General features: G+C 46.8%; 1 protein-coding gene across 1 annotated transcript in view; it reads left to right on the top strand.

The window, feature by feature from the left end:
- efl1 (elongation factor like GTPase 1) overlaps positions 1-2,622 on the top strand; it is a 73,452-nt gene extending 70,830 nt beyond the window's left edge. Inside the window, exon 22 of the mRNA XM_085351208.1 lies at positions 2,293-2,622. Within this exon, the coding sequence (XP_085207334.1) occupies positions 2,293-2,481 (189 nt within the window). The 3' untranslated portion in view covers positions 2,482-2,622. The remainder of the gene's footprint in view (positions 1-2,292) is intronic.
- The last annotated feature ends 13,982 nt before the right edge of the window (positions 2,623-16,604 follow it).

Below are 16,604 nucleotides of genomic sequence, written 5' to 3' on the forward strand. Positions count from 1 at the left end.
GTCAGCATTCCTCTGACAGCCGTTTGATATGACCGGGATATCGGATTTACATATGAATGAGCGGCGAGGCGGAGAGGTGATTGTCAGCGTGGCGTTGTTGTGTAACTGGAAGGTTTAGTGGCTCCTGTGGGGACGTTTACATTAGATTTCCATCAGAATGGAGCTTTTGTCGAGCTGCGCGCCGGAGAATTGTGCGAGCGAGTCGCGTATTGATCGGCCGAGACATCTGTCTGCCGCTACATGTGTGCGTCTGCGTGTGTGCGACACATTGTTGGTTTTTGGAGGCCTGATAAAACTCAGAGCCTGACTGTAGCTAATAAATAAGCTACAGTCTACAGCTACTGCTCACAAATAATAAATGCAGATTTTAACTGATGACAAACTACAGACGACGCTCGGGGGGTCAGAAAAATCGATGTCAGTTATCACTTTGTAATCTCAAGGTTAAAGGTCAAAACCCGGCCAAATCACCACGGTAACTGATGCTGACCACATAACCACCTGGAGCAGGTCATGTTTTGGTTTCAAATCGCCACGTTTCTGCAGATTTCCGCTCTGCTGCCTGAGAACGTGTTTCGTTCATGAAGCCCGTTGAACCGATTGTTTCCAACATGGATTCAGTATAAGCCAGGTGCATTTGTGAGGTGTTTGTTGCTGACAATATGACCTTTGACCTCACCTATGGTCCCGAGGCTCGGTTAGTGACCGAAACAACGAGGTCGTGGCAGGGAGCGTGTGAAGCCTCTGCTCTTAGAGCTGCTGCGGCAGTTTTCACGAGTGATTCCTTCAGTTTTCCGACGCTGCAGTCGTGTTTTTATCTTCTTCATCTTTTCCTGCACGTTGACGTTGCCGCCTGCTTTCGGTAACTTCCCGCTGAACTTCGTTCGACCAACGGGGGCTCTGAAAAGGCCGAAGCATTCGTGGAATCGCCCACGGCGGCGGTCTCGGTGATGTTCCTGATGTGTTTGTGAGACAAAATGTGACACAGCAGGAAAAAAAGCTGCGCATGAAAACTGTGTTTCTACACAGAGACGATTAGTCGTCCATCTGTTAGCGTGCGCCGTCCTCGCTTCTCTATGACGTCACTTTAGTTTGTGTTTGCCTTTTGTGTCGTTTCCACGCGAACGATCAGCCGAAACGAGCTTAACGTCTTCCTGCGTCTGAGACTCTGTGCGTCCACCGGCTTAATTGACTGTTGCAGGACGCCTCGTCCCTCGCCGCCCCCTCCTGCTGCGTCCCTTTGTGCTCCGGCATATGCTGCTCACGTGTGGTGTGCGCTGCCTCCTGCAAGCCGCCCGTTGTTGTAGCTCGCTCACTACCATCTGCCCCAGTGTAACCAGAGCCAGGTGCCCCAGTGTACTGGTGCTACTGTAGCTGTGTGTGTGTGTGTGTGTGTGTGTGTGTGTGTGCACGCTAACAGTCCTTTCAGTGCAGAAGGAGCTGCTGCCGTCTTTATGAAACTAATAATCCAAATGTCGCTCAGTGGATCAACAGTTTTTGTTTCATTGATTATATCATTTAAGACGTCATTTGATATTTCAGACTATCAGCTGACTGAGGCGAGTCAGGAATGTTAGCTGGAGTCGCATCCCGAGAAGTCTCACAGCATTTAGATGGAAGCAGGAGGAAACGTCCTGGCGGGACTTTGAGGATCATCACGCCACGTCTTTTTGTCTGTGACTTAACATTTCAGCTCACTGTGGTTGTACTGGGAAGCCACGCTTTCTGTTCGCAGCTCAACTAAACCTCAAAGTCAGCTCACACGGCCTGTTAACCCAGGCTCTGTGCACGCTCACATGAAAACCTGCTGGCTCCTCCCACCTCACAGGTGTTATCCGTGGTTGGTGGAGATCAATAAAAATATAGAACAACAGCAAAAGTTGAGACGAGAGCAGGAAGCTGTTCGTTTTACCGCCCGGTGCGCCGTCAGCACCGCCGTTTCACTCGACAGCTGAGACGCTGCGATGCGCCGAACTCCTGACATTCAGGTCCAACCCCCCCAGCCCGGTCCACGTCCTCGCCGCGTGCCTGTAGATTTAATTCCAGCAGATATTAGGATTAGGAGTTATTTTTGTGACGTTTATCCAAAAACCATAAGCTGCCCCAGACCAGGTGACAAGTTACCATGGTGACGGAAACGGTTGCAGAGCCGTCCCTCTGGCTTCGCGTCTCGTGTGATTATTATTTGGTTGGTTTATGTTTTTATGATACTGTAGATGTTGGTACGCAGCTCTGTGGTTTGTGTTCAGATGAAGACACTGATCCCGTCTGTGTCCGTCGTCTGTGTCCCAGGTGATCAGCAGCGATCCTTACTGGGTTCCCACCACCGAGGAAGAATACCTGCACTTCGGCGAGAAGGCCGACTCTGAAAACCAGGCCTTGAAATACATGAACGCCGTCCGCCGCCGCAAAGGGCTGTACGTGGAGGAGAAGATAGTGGAGCACGCCGAGAAACAGAGGACGCTCGGCAAGAACAAATAGAGGAAACCCGGACGCCTCCTCGGGAGACGGCGGCGCCGCTGACATCGAGCGCAGCACCGTCACCGACGACACTGAAACTGCAGGGTTTCCTGTCATTTTTAGTTTTTGTGATAACTTGGAGTGAATAATGTGTCCACACTGAGGATGAAATACATCGATGACAAAGTCTGTTATATTTTTAAAACAGATTGTTTTGTTTTCAGGTAAAAGTTCATCCGTGCACAGATACTGACCAATCACATGGCAGCATTCAGTAATGAATAAATGAGTGTTTCAATCGCACCGCGTCATTCTCTGCTTCACTAATTTACTCGTAATAATTCATTGGTACGACATCTGTATGGACTCGGCACCAACCAATCAGGCGCTGCAGGAGTGAGTCCTGAAAGCTGAAGCCGAGTCGGCTCGGGTGTTTCTGTGCACGCCGCGCTCATCCGTGGCTGCTTCTACCTCGCATCATGTGCACAACTGTAAAACTCGCGAGGTGACATTTAGTACAATTATTAATGAACTTGAAACCACGCAGCTGTCCGATTACAATTCATAACAACACTCACCTCAAGGTGTTTTTTACTGTAAAGACCCCACAATATCAGAAAGAAACCCCGATAATCAGACCATCCTCTGTGAGCAGCACTTTGGTGACAGTGGGAAGGAAAAACTCCCTTTTAACAGGAAGAAACCTCCGGCAGAACCAGTCTCAGGGAGGGGCGGGGCCATCTGCTGTGATTGGTTGGGGTGAGAGAAGGAAGACAGGATAAAGACATGCTGTGGAGCAGAGACAGAGATGTGTGTGCTGAATGATGCAACAAAAGCATCTCTCCTAGTCCAATCAGACAGCACGTGCCTGTGTGATAACCTCTCTGATAGGCCGGCCGACGGTCCCGGCTCTGCTCGTCCAGCGAGACCTCGGCTGATGCAAGTCTGTGGGTGTGTTCTCGTGTCCATCGCACGTTTACGACACGTGTGACTGAAGAGCTCTTTGATTCTTATTTCTAAAGATTTCATTTTCAGGTCATTTTACAGTAAGTGTGAAACACGCCGGCGGATCACCGACGGCAGAGAGTATTCACTGATTATTGATTATTGTTCAGTGTTAAGGAGCTTCATAGACAGACAGCAGAACGAACACTCGGACAGCTTTTCTGGGGGACGGAAAATTTTTCTATTCGCTGAATTTTTCAGAGCATTTCTAAAATATTTGCTGATTGTTTTCATTTTATTTTTGTGAGTAAATACATTTTTATGATCAAAAATACTAATTTTTAAATATTAATAACAATGTAAACACAGCAAAATATCAATAAATGTTTTTTTCTTTAAAATTCCAAACACAACGCTCCCAGGAAAAAAAGATGTTTGCAAAGTGTTTTAGGATGATAGCTGAAGGTAGATATGATGATATTAAACAAGCATTTTTAGAGTTGGTCTCAAGTATTCCTGCGCGTTGGTCCCGAATCCCCCCAAATACCAGGATGGACTCTACTCTGAAACCACACACACAAACTATTTAAAGTAGTAAGACAGCAGTGCTCACCTCTAACTTATATAAAACTGATAAATGAGTGTAAAGTTCATCTGGATTAATAGTCATGTCAGAATAATATGACGAGCTCTGCAAACATGCAGTAATAAGTAATAATAATGAATCCGTCCTTCCAGTCGCTGGACTCTTCCTGCCAGGCAGACTCTCAGTGCTTCAGTACAAATCTACGGTTCTGCTTCTTCTTTCTGTGCTTTTGAGTTTCTTGTTCAATCTGATGGACACGCCCAGAGCCCCATGCTTTCACAGCCTGACCAGAAAACCGTCTGGATGTAGATCGAGGTCGGTCGCATCACTGCAGCTCCATATCCTCGTATCCTTCCTTTAATCCTTCGTTCCCTCTTTGCCCTCGTGGACTCACACCAACCCCCGTCTTCATCCAGAAGAAGCAAAGTAAAGATCGGCATATGTGAATGTGTGCAGAGAGGAAACATGAGAACACACACACACAGGGGAGGGTGTCTGATTGATGAAGGCCTTCTCTAACAGAGTTTAGTCCAGGTGTCTTGGGTGGGTGTTACACTGTCGGGTGGAACTAAGTGGGCAGTCAGGGGTCACAGTGAGGATGATGCACCTGGGTGTGTCAGAGGAAGGCTGCGATCTGACTGAGTGCTTCCTAATGGGCCACTCCATCAAACACACACACGGCAGAGCTGTCAGGCTGCTGAGGTCCGCCCACCGAGGTCCGCCCACTGAGGTCCGCCCCCAGGTCATGTATGTTGTTCACACCGTGAAACGCTGACTTGTGTTTGGTTCTTTGTGCTGTTAACGCAGCATCCGGCTTGTTTACAGGCTGTGAAGGACAGGGAAAGACGGCTCCACACACACACACACACACACACACACACACACACACACACACACACACACACACACACAGTTCAGGCTGTGTTTCCTGTTTGGTTTGTTGGTGACTTACAGAGTAAGGAGCCCCACTGAGTGACCAGAGGACCGCGACTGGTCCAGATCTTTGGAGTCCAGCTTCAAGCACGCGGCTAAAATGCCAGCAGGATGAATTTCAAGCTTGAAACCTGGATCCCCCGTAGCCGGTTACCAAGATTACGTGAAGTACCCTCAGAAGGTCTGCTAGATGATGTTAATGCAGCACTACGGACAATACCTACAACCACGATTACCGACACTAACAAGCTGATCTACAATACGGCAGCAGCTTGGCTACAAGTTGAACAGCGACAAGGGGCAGTACCCTCCATGGAGAAGGAGGCTAGAGGGCAAGATCAAAGTAGCACGGAGGGAGGTTAGCCAACTAACGGAGTTGCAGAAAGGTGCGACAAATAAGGTGCCTAAGAAATACAGCAAGCTGTCCATACCTGAGGCCTTGGAAACTGCCAAGCAAAGACTCACAGCCTTGGCCAGCCGCTTGAGGAGGTACACCAGAGAGATAGAAGGCAGGAGAATAAACCAGCTGTTCTCCACAGAACCAGCAAAGGTGTACTCTCAGTGGCAAGGGAACAATAAGAGAACAGCACCACCAAGGCTGGAGACGGAGCAATACTGGAAGAGCATATGGGAGAAGGACGCAACCCATAACGGCAATGCTCAGTGGCTAGTGGATCTGAGGGCAGACCACAGCGACCTCCCTGAACAGGGTCCAGTAACCATCACAGTGGCAGATATCCAAGAAAGGGTCTCCAGTATGAAGAGTTGGACAGCAACAGGGCCCGACATGGTTCACGCCTACTGGCTGAAGAACCTGACTGCACTCCACGAGCGTCTGGCAGCACAAATGAACCAGCTGCTAGTTAACGAGAGACACCCGGAATGGCTAACTGAAGGCCGGACAGTCCTGATCCCCAAGGACCCCAAGAAGGTCCTTGGGGATCACAAATGCCCAAAGCTGCAGTTCCTCTAACGGCCACTTGAGGCTGATGCTGTTTGGGTAAGATTGCTGTAAATCATAGGTGTCAAACTCTGGCCCGCGGGCCAAATTTGGCCCGCAACCTAATTACATTTGGCCCGCGAAGCCATACCAAATTACTATTAGAGCTGGCCTACTGGTATTATACAGCTAATATATATATTGTTTAGTATTAAGCTTTGCTTGTTCCATATTCAGTTTTTCAGCAAAACGTGTTTGAGTCCATAAGAAAAGATTCATTCTTATATCTGGAGGAATAAATATGTTTCAATAAATATTAACGTTAGCCCGCGACTTTGTTCCAGTTTTGAATTTTGCCCCACTGTGTATTTGAGTTTGACACCCCTGCTGTAAATGGTCATGATATGGACGGATGGGATGATGTCATCCAGCTCTAATGTCCACTTTGTATGGAGCAGCAACACTCGCCGTGATTTATGGCCCAACTTTTTATTTTCTTTGATCGTCTATCAACCTGCTAAACGCTCCCACAGCAGCTGTGAGATGCCAACAAAGGCATTAAAACGTCTCCAGGAAATGTGACACGGGACAACTTAAAGACATCCGTCTGCAACGCTGCTATTATTAAACAGTATGTATATGATACATTTGTCCAGTGATAAATGGGCTGAAGACGAGCGCTAGAACGACTCTTTTATTGCTGCCACAAAGGAGGAAACAGAGTTCATCCTGTTTGCAACAATCAAAGTTTGTATTGATTGTTAAAAGTATTAAATGAGATTTGTTCCCTCTGAGCTCCTGCAGGAAACCGTCACACGGCCTGACTCGACGCAGCTTCAAACTGGGTTCTCGGGAGTTTTTCCTTTCGCTGCATCAGCACGGACAGTAAAAAAGCCTCTTCCTGTCTTTACCCCAGCAGGTTGTAAAGACTATAGCAATGCGCAGCAGGCACAGCAGCTCATCGCACCGCCTGCTTCTGTGTCTTTGCAGAGAGGCCAGGCCCGGTTGGAGGCTGCTGCTCTTAAATTAATTGCCTTTGTTTTCCACGAGCTGAGCTGGACTACCTCTGCCATTACCTCATTCATCTCCCCTCCTTCCTTTCCTCCCCCTTCCTTGTCCACCGCAAACCACAGTAGCTGTTATTGAGCCGAGGAGGCCGGGCACCGAGGGAGTGTGGAGTTATTAGAGCTAGTGAGCGTTTGTGGAGATCTAAGCCTTAAAGGGTCAATTGAACCAAATTATTAAGCAGATTTCCTCACCTCTGAGCTGAAGCTTCAGTGTGCGTCTGCTCCTTCAGAGCGAGACGCACGACTGAAAATCAAAGTTTTTGTTGTGGACACAGAGGCGATAGGATCGTCGGAGAATGTGGCACAAAGCAAAGAGCTGAACACAAACCATGTTGGAGCGACTGGCTTCATTTCAGAGGGATTTAGGCTTCCAGTGATGATTAAATCAAAACTACTGGTATATATATAAAGACCCCACTGTGTCCTGGGCCCACTGTGGAGGCTGATGGGCTCTACAATCAACATCACCACTAATCCAGGGCGACTCCCCACCACCTCCACCTCTTTTTCCCTATTTATTCATCATTTTTTCTTTTGGACTGGGTAATATTTAAAGCTAAAAACAAACATTTTAAATGACAGATTCCAGTGAGAGCGATGTAGTTCGAGCAGCCTTGTCCCAGACTGTATATAAAAGATGGCTGAAGCCATCGTGCTCATTTCCTGCCCTCTCCAGGCATCCCCGTTTGTTCTCACCATCCTGGGCTTTTGAAATGTGGATCTGAGGAGCCGGTGGACACTGGCTGCTCGTACTGTGGCGACTTAAAAGCATAAAGTTTCAGGTCTGACTCCTGAGTGTGCAGTTACATCCTGGAAACACATCTTCCTGACGGAGCGTCGAGCCTTCTGGGATCAGCAGCCGCGATTCCTGCACCGGCAGCTACACGCGGGTAACACATCCTCTACATCGTGTTGCAAATGCCAAAGGAAGGAAGAGCAGTCTGCACCGTCCTTTGTTGAAGAAGTCATTGTTGTGTAGTTTCCTCCTGCAGACCCCCGGGTACCTTCACGAGCCCCCCCCCGTCTCCATATGGCCTGTTTTGTCTGCTGCCATGAGGGAATGACCTTTCTGTCTATGTATCTGCTCATTCATCAGTCAGCCAGAGGTTTGTGTTCCTCTCCACCCCCCTTCCCCGCTGAGACAATACTCTCTGCTAATGTGTTCTGCAGAGTGAAGCTGAGTCTGTTTTCTGGAGAAATGCCCTGAAGGAGCTTTCTAGCAAGTCCCTATAGACACAACATGAGCCGCTTTCACACATGCAGCCCTGAAACCAGGAGCTGTGTGAGAAACGCAAACGTTCCACCCTTCGGACGTGAAACGCCGAGAACACTGAGAAGCACATACTCTGAACGCGTGATGTTAGCGGTTCAGGTGTTCATGAGCAGTGATGAGATACTTAACCTTTTAAAGACAAGCTTTTGTTTTTGAGACTTTATCCTCCCCAAAAAACCAAAATCATACATTTGTAGGCAATAAATGTAACAAAATCCTGATGCATCAAATAAGATAGAAATTAACACTAATATTTGTTTGATGGTTCAGGCTCTGAAGGGTTAAGTTTCATAGTCTCAGTATCTGTGAATATATAAGGTCTGCATGGCCTCTGCTTTTGTGACTGCACCAACAGAGATTAAACGTTTGCATGAATCCTGCAGGCGGACTACAGCTGGGTGTAGTCCGCCTGTGTGAGCAGGTATAACCTCCACCTTACACCTCCCAGTGTCCGAGTGACAGAAGCACAGGAAAACGAAACCAAATGGGAGAAATCTTTGGATCACACTCTCACTGATATCCATCCTCTGACACAGTGAAGCTGCAGACTCGCCCCAACGCCTGGATGGTGACGTGGCGAGGTGAACGCTCCGTCGAGCTCGTGATGTACCGAACTGTCTGCGGTTCAGACCCTCAGCTGCTTCTCCTTTCAGATCACTGCCATCGTTCATCGTCTCTATTCGCTCGAGCTGTAAAGGAGCGCAGCACTGGAGAGGCCAATTACCCCGGCCATGTGCCGGGCCAGTGTTAAAGAGTGTGTGTTTGCTCTGGTTTTGTTGGCAGTCTGACTTATGTACAGGCTGACCTGAAAAAATTGAAAATCACCTACCATCAGTTTTAAAGTGGGGGTCATCTCTATGCCTGGTTTCCACCAGAATCCAAAATATTAGTGACGGTGTTCAGAGCAGCAGCAGAAAGACGGCAGCATTCAGTGGGGTTGAATTCTCCCTGAATCTGGAAAATAAAACAACAAAAATGACACACAAACCAGCCGACAGTCGCACACACTGATATTTGTGTCCCAACCCTGCTTCACCCCAATCGCCTTTTCCAGCTGAACTGTGCCTCAGCATGAGTGATGATATCTGCTCTGCTGAAATGACTGCAAACATTTTCTCATCACAAACCTGAAGAGATTAGAAATGGGAAAAAATCCCAGAACCTGAGAATCAAGTTAGAAGTTGGAGATGAGAGTTTGGCTCCATCCACACTGTCTGTGTGATGGCATGCCACATCTGGCTCCATTGTGGTTTGGTTTAAGTGGCCCAGGCCCAGGCATCAAGCTGGCACTTCTGACTGACTGTATGTCAACCTGATGTGGGCCAGGTCTGGCAATGATGGCTCTATAATGATAATGATGCACATATAATGATGGTTTATGTTCCTATTTTCTTATTTTAGTTAGAAAACCCAAATGCTATGTTGCAATACTATACTGACAGGTTTGTGAGTGTACACTTTATCCAAAACCTAGTGACGGTTTACTCATGTTTACCACTAGGTGGCTGTAGCTCAGGAGGTAGCGCAGGTCGCCTACTGATCAGAAGGTTAGGGGTTCGATCCCTGCCCTCGAGTCTGCATGTGAAGACCACCAGTGTGAGAATGAATGAATGAATAGTTGAATCGTAAAGTGCTTTGAATGTCTAGGAAAGCGCAATATAAATGCAATCCGTTATTATTATTTGAGTAATCTGCGAGAGTAGAAAAGCATTATATAAGAATCAGTCTATTCACTGTGTGAACAGTTTCGTCATGTTACTTTTGCACTATTATGTTATTATGCCATAGCCCCGCCCCCCAGGTCATGATGGAGGAGACCCGGGCCGCAGGCATCCAGAGGCCCCCAGAGCACGAGAGCTGAGGAGTGAAACAATCTCTGCCTTTGCTAACACACCTGTAGTTCAGGTACGATGGCGGGGGTCACTGGTGTAAACAGGAAGCAGAGTCACTCGCAGAAAATTTACTACAAAACAAAAGTAACAATGGAAAAAACAAAAAACTAAGCCAGAGATGGATTTGCTTGAGGTTCTCCTGAGACAAGTGTTGGTTCAAGGTTCAAGGTTCTTTATTTGTCACATGCATAGTTATACAAGTATAACACACAGTGAAATGTAGCCTGACACGCTCCTCAACATGTGCAAAAATTGGGGGGGGGTGTAGAGGAAGAACATTATATATATATATATATACACATATAGTATATACACTGGGTGAATGTGCAGTAGTAGCAGCAAGCAGGTGAATTCTGTACATTAATATGAATAGACATCTGACTATTTTACAGGATAGACAATATAAACATATTTAAAATTAAAGGAATTGAAATGTACATTGTGCCTTGGTTTAGTGTCTGGAAGAGTCCTGACTCAGTCAATTATAGATGATGTGAGAGGGCGGGTGTGTGTGTTTAGGGCACGGATGGCTTGGGGATAGAAGCTCCTCTTGAGTCTCTCTGTCCTTGCCCGGATGATGAGGAACCTTCTACCAGATTGCAGAAGTTGGAACAGTTTGTTGCCAGGATGGGACGGGTCCTTCAGTATCTGCGCTGCTCTAGTCCGGCATCTCCTGGTGTAGGTGTCCTGAAGCGGGGGGAGAGCAATCCTGCAGCAGCGTTCTGCTGTACGGATCACTCTCTGGAGAGCTTTTTGGTCCTTCACACAGCTGTTCCCAAACCACGATGTCATGTTCTGTGTGAGAATGCTCTCCACAGCGCCTGTATAGAAAATCCTGAGGATCTTTGGAGAGACCCTGAACTTCTTCAGTTGTCGTAGGTGATACAGGCGCTGCCTAGCCTTTTTGGTCTGGACCTGAATGTGGGCAGCCCATGTCAGGTCTGAGGAGATGTGGACACCAAGATACTTGAAGGACTGCACCCTCTCCACTGGAGCTCCATTGATGATAATGGGCTTGTAGTCTCTGTGCTGACCCCTTCTGAAGTCCACCACCAGCTCCTTGGTCTTGCTGACGTTCAGCTGGAGGTGGTTGTCCTGGCACCACGATGCCAGATTCTTCACTTCATCCATGTAGGCCGCCTCATCATTGTTGGAGATGGCACCCAACACCACTGTGTCGTCAGCAAACTTCACAATGGTGTTGGAGCCATGGGTGGCCACACAGTCTGAAGTGTAGAGGGAGTAGAGCAGTGGCGAGAGGACACATCCCTGAGGTGCTCCTGTGTTGATGGTGATGCTGTTGGAGAAGCACCTGCCCACCCTCACCACCTGAGTTCTGCCAGTGAGGAAGTCCAACACCCATGCACACAGACGGCTGTTAAGTCCCAGATCCCTCAGCTTTGTGAACAGTCTGCAGGGCACTATTGTGTTAAACGCTGAACTGTAATCAACAAACAGCATTCGCACATAGTTACCCTGTTTCTTGTCCACGTGGCTGAGAGTGGTGTGTAGGACGTGGGCGATGGCATCCTCTGTGGATCTGTTGGATCTGTAGGCGAACTGCAGCGGATCTGTGGTGTCTGGGATGGAGGAGGAGATGATGTTCTTCAGCAGCCTCTCAAACACCTTCATTACTACCGAGGTCAGTGCAACTGGCCGGTAATCGTTCAGGGATGAGGGTTTGCTGTTCTTGGGCACAGGGATGATGGTGGATCTTTTGAAGCATGTGGGGACCACAGACTTCGCCAGAGACTCGTTGAAGATGTAAGTGAACACACCTGCTAGCTGGTCAGCACAGCAGCGCAGCAGATGGCCGGTGATGCCGTCTGGCCCCGCCGCTTTCCTTGTGTTCACTCTCCTCAGTGCCGCTCGGACGTCATGCTCCGCGATGCTGGTCACCGGTCTCTCGCTGATGACGTCACTGTCCTCGGTAGTCAGGCGGTAGATAGTATTAGCCGCCTGGCTAACCTCGAAACGGGCGTAGAACCGATTCAGCTCGTTGGTGAATGCAGAGTTGGTGGGTGCAGCAGAAAACCGATGGAGTGCTTCACCAAGTGGTACCAAGACTGTTACCCATCACCAGAGGAAGCCATATGGCGCTGCACTGTATACCTCCACCAGCAGCCTCCATCAACCATTCGACAACAGCTGAGCAACAACTTACCTGGGAGTCAACTGATTTCAACCAGCTGGGGACCGGCGTGTAACCAACACCCACACAACATGTTGACGTCACAAAAAATGTAATATTCTGGCAGTCAGGAAGCGAGCATGGCTGTTTGCATCACTGCAAAAAAGTTCTTGCCCATCCAAACTCAAAGAGAGCTGGCAGATATTCCAGAAAAACGGGTTACATGGGTCCGAAAGTGCCGTAACAGTGCAGCTGCTGAGCAAAAGCACAGTAAAAGTTACACACTTGTACTAAAAGTGCAGCTATGGCCTTAAATCAGCGCCGGGGTGCGTAGTGGTGCGCTGGGATCAGCTCAGGACGCTGAAACAGTCAGGCCGACTGATGATTGTTTGACTGTGTTTGACTCTAAAAGCCCATTAGACCACACTGCTGCATGATGTGGGAGACTGCTCGCTGCACGCTGACTGCTTTAGTCTGAAAGTGGAGACACAGCAGAGAGACTGAAACTGACAGAAGGTATAAAAGTCACTCTAATAGGCAGTGATGAGAAAAGCAGCAGCAGCCACACTGTTGCTGCTTTTCTGTACATTTTAGCAGATTTGGTTTGAGTTGGTCACCTAGAGAAATGAAGCACTGCCAAGTAGTTTATCCTCATCATTTCTTTCCCTGCTCTCCTCATCACTCCCTTATCCAGACTGCCAGCAGGTCCCTAACATGTCTGGACATGTTTCCAAGTAACTGTTACTGTTACCAGTTACTGCAGCTCTGAACAGGCATGCTCAGAGAAGTCAAACGCTCAGAGCAATTAAGTCGTTTAATACTTATTCCTTAATTCTACTTCAACATTTTCAGTCCCTATGACCTTTTTTTACTCATATATTGAACTAGTTGATAGATTACATACTAGATCCAGTTTACAAGTATAATTTAGAGTCTGTTTTACACAGTTCCTGTGGTCTGCAGTGTTACAACATCAGGAGTGGTGGGAAAGATTCAACTCGATTCAATTCAGTTTTATTTACACAGCGCCAAATCACAACAACAGGCGCTTTATATAGTAACGTAGACCCTACAATAATACATACAGAGAAAAATCCAACAACCATATGACCCCCTATGAACAAGCACTTTGGCGACAGTGGGAAGGAAAAACTTCCTTTTAACAGGAAGAAACCTCCAGCAGAACCAGGCTCAGGGAGGGGCGGGGCCATCTGCTGTGATTGGTTGGGGTGAGATAGATATCATAAGATGGAAGATATCAGTTGTGTTTTATTCACCTTCATGTTAGCACAGCTGTGACACCATGTGTGCAGTGGGTGTAGCACCACCATCAGGAGCAGACAATCACACATTCTATACCATAAATAATAACTGCAAATATATGGCAGCAAATGCACTATTTAGTTTGATAAACGGATTACAACATGAACAGAATTTCCCACAATTCCAAAATCTCTGTAAGATCTCACTCATCATAAATGATGGAAAAATGTATTCCTGATGTTCCTGTTAGATTTCTGCGACAAAAATCACATGCATGGGGTTAGAGCTGCTCAGACGGCTAAACATCTGGAGATGATTTTAGCATCAATTAGTCTGGTGTTTACATTTATCAGGAAACCCTACATTTGACATTTTATCGAGTCCTCTGTTTTAAAGGCATCAAAATAAGGATTTCAGACACAAGACAGTGTGAGATGTCAGAACAGGATGTGAGCTAAAACCACACTGAAAAAACAAAAAAAAATAACCTCCATCCAAATGAATAACCGGTCGCAGCAGATGGCCCCGCCCCTCCCTGAGCCTGGTTCTGCCGGAGGTTTCTTCCTGCTAAAAGGGAGTTTTTCCTTCCCACTGTCGCCAAAGTGCTGCTCATAGGGGGTCATATGATTGTTGGGTTTTTCTCTGTATCTATGAAGTGCCTTGAGGCGACTTTTGTTGTGATTTGGCGCTATATAAATAAAATTGAATTGAATTGAATTGAATAACACAATAACTAACACATCTCACACACATCTTTAGGCACATTTCATGTGACCATCCATGTGGACACTAGTAGCATAAAGTGCAGCATTTAACTACACTGCAGCTGCTAGCACGAACAAATGAAGCGAGTAGTTCCTCTAATGTCCAGCAGAGGCTTCAGCACCGAATGAGTCACCTGGTTAAATTGTATAAAGGCTTAAAGTTTGCATTATTAGGGGCGTGGCCTATTTGACTGGCAGGTGGACTAAAACAGCAGTTGCTGAGTTTTCAAAATAAAACAAATCAAAGTCAGACGATGTTTTTTGCACAGTTACATATGACCTCACACATGTATCAGTTTTCTTAGTATTTCTGTTTAAATGCTCGTGTTGGTAAAAGCTGCTCGGGTGGTTCATGTGTGTGCTGTGAAAAGACGACTGTGTGAAACGGGGTCACGTCTGTTTACTTCTCTTTTTACTCATTTGATTAGAACGTTTCACAACCATGTGACATACTAAAAGGAGAAAAGCAAAGACTCATCAGTCACTGCTATTTTCTTAGGCCAGCATTAGCTGCCATGAGCTCGTGGTCAAACCAAGCAGCCCACAGTGTATTGAATTGTGTAAGCGTTTATTTTACCACTTAAAAATTATATTAATACAGTGGACAGCAGTCCCACAGTAAATTCAGTTGGTGAAACATTTGATTTCTAACTCTGCAGTCTTATTTAACGCACAAAAATGGAGCTCATCTCTGAAAAAATAAGACCTGCAGGTACCCCCACTAAAAATCTGGTGGGTTCAAAAGGTAAAATCCTGTGTAGGTGAGTGATAGAAGCTTTCTGGGTTCTGGAGCACATTCTCACATGCTTGCACACACACATTTTCTCACAAAAGCTCTGTGAGGACTGAACCGGTACTGACTGTGCCAAACTCTGCTATCCAGCTCGCCCACGCTCTCTGAAGACCCCAGCCTGCCAGTGGATTGCTGTCTTTCCAAACAGCCTGAACTGCACATGGATCAGTTTCCACTAAAACAGCCCTCCTGACACTGTGTTTCTGCTCCATGAAACACCATGTTGTTCTCTGTTCTTCTGAAAATAGTGCTCTGTTCCCACACACAAAACTCGGAAATGAGAAGGCACAACCAGCCCGGGCAGCAGGAACCGTTTCCACCGTGCGGCAGCACACACGATGAGCTGCACAGCTCAGAGGTAATGGACTGTAAACGTGATGTCCTATTACTGAAGGCTGGAGAGCTGTGACCTCTGCGTGTGCGTGTTTTCATGCATGCAGTGGTACGAGTCTGTCCTGCTTCATACTATAAACACACAAACTGCTGAAAACTGATACAGAATCCACAAGACTGTCATACAGTAGGAATGTCATCCTGAGCCAAGTAGACTCAGGCTGCCCAGTGTGTGTGTTTGTGTGTGTGAGTGCGTTTGTATTACTTTGTTGTGGGGTCATAATGTTGATCTGTTTTCACAGTTAAATTGAAGGGAAAACCTTTATTTTTATATACCAGAGAATTTGGCCATGAGACAGAAACTACAGGTTGGCACGGTGGTGTAGCGGTTAGCACCATGCAGCAAGAGGTCCTGGGTTTGACTCCACTTTTCTGCACGGCTTCTCTCTGGTCTCCAGTCCAAAGACATGCATGCTGGGTAAGCAGGTGATGGTCTGGCTTTGCAGCAGGTCTGTATGTTGTCTGTGTTCGCCCTGTCCTCCCACCCAGCCCCACTGTGACTGGAACTGGATAAGTGGAAGAAGGTAGATGGAAAACTGTAGTCCACATCAGCAAGGCATTTGATTGTGGACTACAGTGGATTGAAGCCCACCCTCTGGCAGCCAAGTGCTGATAACCTAATGCACTGATTAAGTGAGAATCAGCCAAGTAGCTCTATAAAAGCTACACAGCAAATCACTGGAGTTAAATATTCTGGAGTTAGGCATAAAAGTGCGCAAGAGTTACATTCCGGGAGTTTATTTTTCACCTTATACTACAGTCAGTGTTGGGGAGTACTCTAAAGCGGTGTAATATTTAGGTGTTCATTCACTGGGTGCTAAGGAGTCTAATTCAACACATTGCTGGTGTTGTTTGTCTGTCGACCGTTACAGCGCCTATCTGTGTTTCTTTCTTGGACTCCGACATGTAGGAGGTAAAAATACTTTATTTACTTTGGAATTTTCTGTGAGTGTAGTGATGTTATTTATATATATATATTCAGTTACATGGATGCACAAGTAAAATATAAAGTTAACTAACTAGCACTACATGTGTTTTCTGTATGTTATGCTGATTTGGAGATAGCAGCTAGGCTAATGCTAGTCAAAAGTTAGCTAACTTACTTATCTTACTGTATTTTAAGATACACATTTCACGTTGTCAATGAAAACGTTTATTTCTATT

Source organism: Diplotaxodon limnothrissa, linkage group LG1, assembly GCF_057381915.1.
Source record: "Diplotaxodon limnothrissa isolate DT_005_m linkage group LG1, D_limnothrissa_male_GT1.1, whole genome shotgun sequence".
NCBI classification, from domain to species: Eukaryota; Metazoa; Chordata; class Actinopteri; order Cichliformes; family Cichlidae; genus Diplotaxodon; species Diplotaxodon limnothrissa.